At 31.1% G+C, this 10,455-nt stretch overlaps 2 protein-coding genes across 2 annotated transcripts; one reads left to right on the top strand and one right to left on the bottom strand.

The window, feature by feature from the left end:
• Positions 1-1,194: 1,194 nt before the first annotated feature.
• On the top strand, positions 1,195-2,129 carry LOC107843718 (NDR1/HIN1-like protein 1; the record flags this gene model as incomplete). Its single annotated transcript, XM_016688097.2, is given in 1 exon segment — positions 1,195-2,129. A coding segment is annotated over 1 exon segment (636 nt). The 3' UTR covers positions 1,850-2,129.
• Positions 2,130-6,546: 4,417 nt separating this feature from the next.
• Positions 6,547-7,597, bottom strand: LOC107843719 (NDR1/HIN1-like protein 3). The gene has a single exon (XM_047397317.1). The coding sequence runs from the start codon at positions 7,423-7,425 to the stop codon at positions 6,739-6,741; it is 687 nt and encodes a 228-aa protein (XP_047253273.1). The 5' UTR covers positions 7,426-7,597; the 3' UTR covers positions 6,547-6,738.
• Positions 7,598-10,455: the final 2,858 nt, after the last annotated feature.

Genomic DNA, 10,455 nt, shown 5'->3' with positions numbered 1-10,455 from the left:
CGGATCTGGTCGGCTCCGACGTTCAGCGACGGCGCCGGGGGCCGGGGGCCGGTGCACTTGGGATGGAGAGGGGTAGGGAGAGAGAGAGGGAGAGCCGGCGACCGGAGGTCGTAGCCGGCGGTCTGGTCAGCGCCGGCGACCGTAGGTCGGAGCCGGCGGTCGGATCGGGTCGGCGCCGAAGGTCAGCGACGGCGCCGGGAACCGGAGGCCGGTAAGCTGGGGATGGAGAGAGGGTCGGGAGAGAGAGAGAGAGGGGGGGAGAGAGCCGTTGGGGGTGGAGAGAGCCGTTGTGAAATACTTTCAGGCACAAACATACACTATTTCCATGCCTTTCAGAGTTCAGCGAATAGAATTAGAAAAAATAAACAATCCAATTTCACAAACTAAACAGGGAAATTGGAAAAGGAGAGAGAGAGAATATAATTATGAGACGATTTCAGGTAAAGTGTAATAATTTAGGTAATATAAATGAAGTTTTGGCGTAATTTCGTAATGTTAGATATGATGTGATAAAACGATTATGAGTTTAATTTGTAAAACAATTTAAATAGATCCTTATGATTTAACATTTCGCCAAATTCTACGTACATCAAATATTACATGTACCAAATTTGTATGCAGAGTAAATTTTCTAACGAATACAGTTTGGATGGAATCCTTGTTACTGGTTTTACACTATCTTTATCCTTAATAAGTGATTTTGAGTGGTCGCAGGAATGAAGAATCTCTAGATAGGAGGTAGTACTTCTTCCGCGAATATACTTATCTAATATGAATTCAAATTAATCAAGTTGTTAAAATTTAAATATTCTCTTCGTTCATCTTTATTTATTATTATTTTATTTTTTGAGATCAATTTACATAAATTTTGATTAATATTTTAAAATATATAATTTCATATTATAAATTTAAATAATCAAAAACTATATAAAAATATTATAAATTCCAATCGTTCTCATATTATTATGATACAAAAATATATTTTAAAACATTAATAAAAAATTATGGACCTCAAGAAACGACGCAATAATAAGTAAAACGAACAGAAGGTGTACCAAACAATTTTATTTTATTTACTTTTAAGAAGTGACACTTGCTCACTTTATTATATACTCCCACTCTATATCAATATAGATAACAGAGTCTCCACAACCACTCACTCCCTTTTCCATTACAGTCTCAAACATTCTCATCACAACCAATAGTACGCACCATGTCAGTGAAAGAATGCACACACCACAAGGACCGGAAGCGTAAAATCGCCAGGCGCCTCTGTGCCGGACTTCTCATCTTGCTCTTCCTTATCCTCCTAACCATACTCTTAGTATGGGCAATCCTTCAACCCAAAAAACCTCGTTTTATCCTTCAGGATGCAACAATCTTCAACTTCAACGTATCCGCTCCCAATATCTTCTCTACATCAATACAAATCACTATATTTGCACGTAACCCTAATGACAAAGTTGGGGTTTACTACGATAAAATGAAGACCTATGCAAATTATCATAACCAGCAAATTACGTACTATACTCAAATTCCGTCAGTTTATCAAGGTCACAAAGATGTTAACATATGGTCACCATTTGTTTTCAGTAATAATGTTCCAATTTCTCCTTTAAATGGACCTGATTTGAAATCAGATCAGCAAAATGGAGGTGTTTGGCTTGATTTTAAAGTTGATGGACGTGTTAAATGGAGAGTTGGAACTATTACAACTGGGCATTATCATTTACATGTTACATGTACTGCTTATGTACCGTTTGGAAATCGACCTGGTGATGGTGGAATTATTGTTGGAAATAATGCTATTAAGTATCAAATTGCTCGAAGCTGTGATGTGAGCGTCTGATAACGAGAACTTTAGTGCAATGGAGGACGACGAAGAAGCAGGGGAGTTTTATTGCTACTGGAAGTAAAAGTATTTATTTCTCCTTTTAATTACTTTTTGGACCAACTTTTATTCTATTTTTTGTTTTTATGCTATTCACTTTTTTTCTCTTACTTTTTGGTCCTTTAAAGTTGAATGAACTGTACATTTTGCTGCTAAAGAATAATCTTTGTATTTGATCAATTATTATGAGAAACTTACAACTAGTATATCAAAGAGAAATAACAATAATTCCTTCTTCTCTCTCTCTCTTTTTTTCTTTTGTTTTTCACCCGGCGTGTCCGGCACCGGGCTCTATTAGTTCGGATTCACTACCTATATAAAAGGTAGATTTTGTACTCGAAGCTCGAATTTGAAATGTTTAAATAAAAATAAAGAAGTACTTACCATTCCTCCACTATTATTATTGTACCAATATCATTTTTCTCTAATTTTCAAGCACACATAAGTTTTTGTTACTCAGGCTTAAAATCTTAAGAGTGACTAAGAATATAAATGATAAAGGAGATTGAGTACTAATTGTCAATACTTTTTCTTTTTAATTAAATTGTTCAATGGTTATTATTTAATTTAAGAATAAAGGAGGAAATGGATTTTCGTTTGCCAAGGTTTTTAGGGATTGATCAATATTGGATCATGTGAGCTTTCTTGGTTTACTTTTATTACTTGAGGTTTACTCTTATTGATTACTTTGTTCTTCGATTAGCCATTTTCTTTATTAAAAAGTAAACTCTACTTTTTTTCTTTTCTTTTTTGGTTAAAAAAATACATTCCAAATAGAAGAGTAGTATGCAAGTGTTACATCATATTTATTACACATATCGTTTAAATTGAGTTGAAAATCATGACATCTCAATGGTATGTATAGTTGGCTGTGGTACTCTTATTTACTTTGAGGTTTAAATATTCTTCTCTACTTCATTTTCTGAATTAAATTGTTTAATGGTTTAGACCAAAAGAAATGGCTTTAATATATTGAGGGTTAGGTAAAATGGGAACACATGCTGTGTTTTGATTAGCCTAGGAATATAGAGAAGGGGCAACCCATGTGCTATAGCTGATTTAAGCACTTTACCAAACTATGACCTGTTTCATACGTCTCTCTCATCTTTACCACAATTTCAATGCACATTATGTCACTTTTTCTTTTTGGATATGCACATAACGGAAGTTTTATAGTACGCATCGAATTCCCCTTTTATTATGAAACTTTAGAGTAAAGGTTCTTGAATGGGATGAATTTATTTTAAAATTGTTGATTTTTTATTTTATTAATTATATTTTAAAAATATAAATTTGAGTATTATACATATAGTCATGTAATTATTAAATTATAGGGGTAGAATTGAATGAATATAGTAAAATTATCTTGATTTCATAAATAGAATATTAAATTAAAATAAATATTTTTAAATAGGGATAAACAAACGAAAGAGAGTGAGTAATAGTAATTGATTAACGTGCAAAATGCGAGTATTAGGTTTACATGAATTTGCATGTTACTCTCTGAATCCGCTACGTACTTGTTTAGTGTGTTATATTCTATCATTTCTTTTTACTTTGTCACTTTTTAACGTGATTCACTCGTTAAGAAGAAGACAATGATTGAAAAAGTAACTTTATCATATTACTTTTATTAATTGATGTTTAGTAATAGATGTTGAAAAATAAATTGAAAAATAAGTAACTAATGCTGAAGGTAAAACATGAAATTTCTTTTTATCTTTTCTTGATTTTATAAAAAATGACAAGTAAAAATAAAAAAATTAAATTAGAAAAATCCTGAGGAGTAAAGACGAATATGGAAGTGTAAAACCACTACCAAATTAGGATCCCACCATCACTTTAGTTTCAAGAATGAGTTCGATTTTAACATCGATAATTTGAATACTTTAAAACCCTAACAAATAAAGGACGTAGGCACCTGAAGTTAATTAGTTTAATTAAACAGGAGCTATATCATATATTGTCATACTTTTATATATATATATATATATATATATATATATATATTGTCATACTTTTGATACTTTATGAAAGTGCTAACTAGTTGGTGGGTTAATTATTACTGGATTGTTGGTAGAGTTCCTAGTGGGAAAGTGTATATCATATGTTTACTAATTTATAAAGAAGAAAATTGATTATCAAAGAGATAAGATTTACATGTGGCGTTAGGTCATTGGACAAAAATGAAAAAGGTTAGATAAAAGTTGGTTCCATGAAACTTTTCTATAATTCGTCTGTCCGAACAGGAGATCCTATAACAATAATAACAATACTCCCTCCGTTCCACAATAAGTTAATTATTAAATTTTAAAATACATATTAAGCAAAAAAAGTAAAGACATAAATTTATCAATTTTTTTTTTCATTTTTACCCTCTTAAAAAAGCAAAGACACATGATACATCACTCCCAATACACATTTAATGAAGGGTAAATTTTAAAAAAAATTTCAACATTTACCTTGAATTGTGAACCATTCACTTAATTTGAAATACTAAAATTGCTCCAACAATTCACTTATTGTGAAACGAAGGGAGTAATATATTTAATGAGATTGCACATATAAATTTTTTAAAAAATAGTGTATGCAAATCTTAGACTTGCTTTATAAAATTAGAAAAACTATATTTTCGAAAGACCAAGTTCTTTTATGCAATACTACAAAATAGAAACATGAAGAATTATAATCAATTTATTTAGTGAGATAATTATGATCAAATTGGAATGGAGTGCGTTGTACATATGTGAAATAGTTAGTTATATAGTGCTTTAAGGAGAAGACAAAAATGGGTAACGCTCTTTACGTGTAAGAAAGAGATACGACTAAAATAGACCTAATACTACATGTTCATCTTCCATTTGATAATTAAAGTTATTTGTATTTATTTGTACCTATAGACCCTTCAATTATATTCTTCCAATGGTTGGTCCATTTGGCAATTTTGGCTCTTATGTTTGTTGTTTTCATGGTTTCATAAACACATCAAATCAAGTCTCAATAGTCCAAGGAGGACAAGTGGCATATGAACTCAAAAGTTGGAATGACAGGGAAATATTACAAGAGCATGTTTATAATTCAACTACTATATATTATTATTTTTTGCAACAAAATCATAAGATCAAGACTTTGAGATGATTCAATCTCAATGATTCAGAAAATTAGGTCAAAAACGATAATACCACACCTTGACAGTTTAGTTAAGGCAAATTTTACATTGGAATGAGAAGGAAGATGAGTCGAGCTAAAGCAAACAATACATCGGTAGTTGAATTTTCGACCATGATATTAAAATTCATCAGATTTTTCAAAACCCCAAAACACCCAGCATCTAAGCTAATTAACTTACAAAAGCTAGCCCATCATAGGTAGTGCATCCACTCTCTCCCATTTTTTTAATTACTTTATACTCTCTCCCTATTAACATACATAACATAACCGACATATACATAACATTCTATATATATGTTGGGATTTTTGTAATATATTTAGCAAGTTGGGATTTTTTTGTAATATGGGAAACATAAATTGTGTATTTGTCTAATTTTTAGTTTAAAAGATCTCGGTTTTAGTTTATTAATGTAACTAGATAATCTTGACCGTATTTTATTAATGATTATATGCATTGTACATCAATGCATAACTACCATTACTTTGATTATAATTTTCTCCTCATCTGACTATATATCACAATTCATTTTCGTTCACTTATAACTTACTCTTAGCATCCTTATACGGAGTTCATGAAATTTCGTATCAAATCAAAATCAAACAAACAAATTGAAATGAAAAGTAGAAATATTATAGTAATATTCAATTTTTTTGAGCAGTTCTTGATAATGTGTTGGTGATAATTATCTCTAATTAATACTATGTTGGTATAATTGGGCCGGTTGAACAGAGAAATGGACCTGTGCTATGACACTCAATCCAGCCCAATACCATTCAAGTTGGTCAAAATAAAGGAATTTTTCCTCGTTGGCTTTTACTTGTAACTATTTTCCTAATTGAGTTTTTCATTTTAGTTATCATTTTTGAGATATTAAGAAAAGCAAAATATTTTTTTTCTATTTTACCTTTAGCAATAATTGCTTATTTTCTAAACCATTTTCAAAATATATTACTCAAAACATCAATTAATAGGAATAATATGGTAATATAGTCATATCAATAATTATTTTCTTAATGAGTGTGGCATGTCAAAAAGTGTCAAGTAAAAACGAACAAAGAAAGTAAAAAAAGTTACCCGACTTCCATTTATTCCATAGCGCAAACACGATCAAAGGTCGAAGACAATTCATCCACCACCAAGATCATTTTTTTTTTTCCACAACGAAATAGGACCAAGTCGATGATCTATAAGGATCACCAGGTTGTTTTTCAAGATAATGAACTTGTACAAATTATCAATTCGAGGGGCCAATATTTTTTTATATCATATTGTACCATTGACTCACCATATAGCGCGCAACTTGACCTTTACTCAATATTCTCTATTTAAAAGGAAAATGTCAAACTATTTTAATTACTAACAATTAACAATGTGGATTTAGTATCTTCTTAATTAGCATACATTTCCTCATCCACTTTAATCAATTTCCAACCAAAACAAACTAACATATCCTCATGATAATAAAAGAAAATCAGCTAAAATATAAGGAACTCATTATTTATTAACAAAACAAATATATCCAAATAACAAAAAGGAGTGAAATCCCCTAGTCAAGAATATCAACCATTGTCCAATGAACATAGTAAATCCAAACAAAATAGAGAAAAAAAGGTACACAAAAAAGCTCCATGGTAAAACGTAGATCAAGAAATTATGCCATGATAGAAAAAAAATTCTACCAATCAAGATGACATCTAGTTTCCTCAAAATTAGCAGATGATCTTCCATTGGACTCCAAAGGAACCTTGATGTCACATTCAATTTTGGGCTTAATTTTGTGTGTTTTAATCCAACCAATCTTTAGCCTTATACGCATATAAAGCTTCATTTCAATATCATAAACTCCAGAATTCTTCTCATTATTGTAATTTGATTTCTCTCTATCCCCCAATAGAACCAAACTTTGTCCTTTAAGCACTGGATGCAAACTGCTAGTATTCTTGTGACCTTGATAAAACGGTTCCAAATTTTGACTAGCAAATCTCTCACCTTTATACATACCTCTAGCTTCAATCGAATCGTAGTAAATCCCGATTCTTTTATTAGGGTTCCTTATAGTCATATTGAGGGAAAGATCATAGTAAAGGGTGTTGTTGGCAGTGGACAAATCAAATTGTGTCAACGTAGCATCAGTTACGTAGAATTTGACCTTGTTAGGACGTAGGACAAGCCATAGGACTAACGCAATGACTCCAAGGACGATGAGAATAGTGAAGATTATTTGAAAGATGCAATTGCATAGGCAACCAAAGAGACAGCTGCATGGGTTGCAGCTGCTTCCCCGTCCATGGCGATGATAAGATTTGGAAGGGGGCGGGATGGACGGGCCATAATAGGCTCCGTTCAAGTTCGATTCAGGCATACCTTATATCAAACAAACTCAAAATTAAGTACAACTTATAATTTTTTTTTTCTTTGTTCCTTTGAGAATGATGGAGTATATTTTTTTTGGTTAGTGAGATGAATATATATAGATGTCTTAATGTGTTATATATTTTATTTGTGTAGAATGGAAATAGTGGAATTGGTAAACAAAAGTGGATTGAATAGTACGAAAGGCCGTGTTATTTTATGTTGTTAAAGAGAGTTTGGAAGACGCGGTTTGTTTTTTGGGATTCCCAAATTTCCTCCATCCAAAAATACTTGTCGATTATTGATTCGACATGTACTTTACGAAATAATAAATTATAGGAGTAATTTTATCATAAACTATTTGAATATAATAAATTTAAAGTCTTGAAAAATGAATTGGATAGTAAAAAATATTTAATACCAAAAGTAAAATAGACGCAAATGGATCTAAAAATTGATTTTTCATTCCGGATAAGTATTATTGTATAATTATTTTTAGTAATATGGACAATTAAGATGAGCCAAGGGAGTAGGAAATAATAGGTTGTTTCTTAGAAATTTCCAATCAAGATATAGTGATTGACTTAAGTTTTAGTCAACAAATCATATTCTTTTTAGTATCTTCTTCATATTGTGTTATTGTATATAAGTTGTATACTAGGGTTAATTAGTAGAAGATATTAATGTGAAAGGGATATTAAGAGAAGAGTCAAATGGTAGTATTTAAAATATCTATATTGTAATGTAATACGCTTGGAACATTCTTCCTTTTGTCTAATTTCTACTTGAAGGGTAAAATAGCATCACACGGTTTATTAGGCTATTCATTATAAGTTATAACAATATTATATTTCAATGTAATTTCAGAAGTAAATTCTGTAAGAGTAAGATATGTGCAAATCTTTTTGTTATCTTTTACGAGGTAGTGATGTTATTTGTCAGACTATTTTTAGAGTAATCATTGATTTGCTTTAATTACTAGTCATATCGATATAATTACATTTGTGTAAATATAAATTGTGAAGAAAAAGTTCAAAAGTCTAAATTGAAGTTGTCATAGAAGCTTATGCTGATGTTACATAGAAAGATGGGGCTTTGGGCTCCAGGTGACAAAAGAGTTTTAAAATGAGTTGTAGGAGACACAAGTCTTAATTATTAGGTGGAGGTGACAATTATTTTATTATGGATTAAGAAAATTGAAGAAGTTTGAAAATAATCCATAAGTTTTTAAATTTTCACTTTGATCCAAATGTTAGTTAATATAACAGAATATGGAGGAAAAAAAAAGCATGTTTCTCTCTCTTCTCATCTGTTGTTATTTTCTCTCTCTTCACGATTATTGTTGTTCATTATTGTTGTTGCTGCTTTATTCATTATCTTCTGCTTCATTATCATCATCTTCTACTTCATTATCATCTTCATCTTCTTCTTGTTGACCATTGTTGTTGTTGTTACCGCTACTGTTGCTATTTTACCAATTTATTAGGTCAAATTTTGTTTCGAACATCACCACTTTTCACTTTGATATTACTTCATTGGAGACCTTGGTAAGTCAAATTATGATTTTTAGTCGAATTTGTCATTTGAGTTACAAAGTTACTGCTGTTTTTTCCAACAATGGATAGAAGCTGATCATGAATCCAACATAAATGCCCACAATTTAAACAGGTCACTCATCTGGTGCATCAGATGAGTAATCTGTAGCAATAGAAGATATATTTGTTGCAACAGACTAGTTATCTGTTGCATCAGAATGATTATCTATTGCATCAGACTTGATTATCTGTTGCATCAGACTGATTAATTTGTTTGGAACAACACAAATTAAACCTGGCCACAAATCCAACAGATAACCAATATTTTGCTATTGCTACTGGATTCAAAATTATTTCTTATGTTCAATCGTCGATATGTTTGTTGAGAGTATAATAGACAGAATGAAAATTAAATACTCCCCCCGTCTCAAATTACCCATCCCAAATTTTCTAATTTGATTTCTCATTTTACTTGTCTTTTTTTTATTAATCAAGAAGAGATTAAATTTTTTTCCATATTTTACCCTTTGCATTAATCACTTTTTCTTCAAATTAAAATATAAACATCATTTAATAGGGGTATTATGGTAAACTAAGCATGTTATTAGTTATTTTTTTTAATCAATGTGCCATCTCAATTTGGGATAGGTAGGGTAATTTGAGACGGAGGGAGTTATCTGTTAAAACAGACTAGTTATCTGTTGCAACATATGAGTAATCTGTTTGGAACATCATAAATCAGCCCCTGCCACAAACCCAACAGATAAATCTTAAATCTTGCTATTGCTACTGAATTCAAAATTACTCCTTACGTCCAATCATCGACATGTTTATTGAGAAGATAATAGACAGAATGAAATTAAATATGAATTAAAACAGTCAAAGTTGATCAAACATAATTTTTTTATTAAACTAAAACAAATAAAAATACATATACAGACTTAGAAAGAAAGAAGAAACAAAATAATCTAATTATTATTAATAGATTCTTCATTATTATTATTATTATCGCCAGCCGCATCTTCGACAGGCAACAACAACGCCCTTCTTATCCTGCGGATCCCCCACAACATTCTTACTCTGACAACGGCCAACTCCTACTGTATATTATGTACTGCCTCTGCAGTTCCCGTACGTCGTCTCGTGAAATAGCGACATCCCTTACTGAATCGTCCATATCTAGAACACACATAAATTGACTAAAAACGCAAAAACAAAAGTAAAGAAAAGAGTTCGAAAGTAATACAACATATATTTACACAAAAAACAAGAAAAAAATTACCAGAGACAGGGAAAAACAATCAGGTTCTTGAAGAGAAAGTAGTTGAAGGTGTAATATGAAAGACAAGAGCAAGAAATGAATAGATATGTGTAGTAAAATGAATGAGTAAGGATGAACCTATTTATAGAGGATTGAATTTGAATGAGTTAGGCAAAAAGGCGCGACTGTTCACCTCCATTTATTAATACTGACGACTTTTTGATTACTGTGAAAGTTGTGACTT

The sequence above is a fragment of the Capsicum annuum genome, chromosome 10 (genome assembly GCF_002878395.1).
Source record: "Capsicum annuum cultivar UCD-10X-F1 chromosome 10, UCD10Xv1.1, whole genome shotgun sequence".
NCBI classification, from domain to species: domain Eukaryota; kingdom Viridiplantae; phylum Streptophyta; class Magnoliopsida; order Solanales; family Solanaceae; genus Capsicum; species Capsicum annuum.
This window is presented reverse-complemented; position numbering and strand designations above follow the sequence as displayed.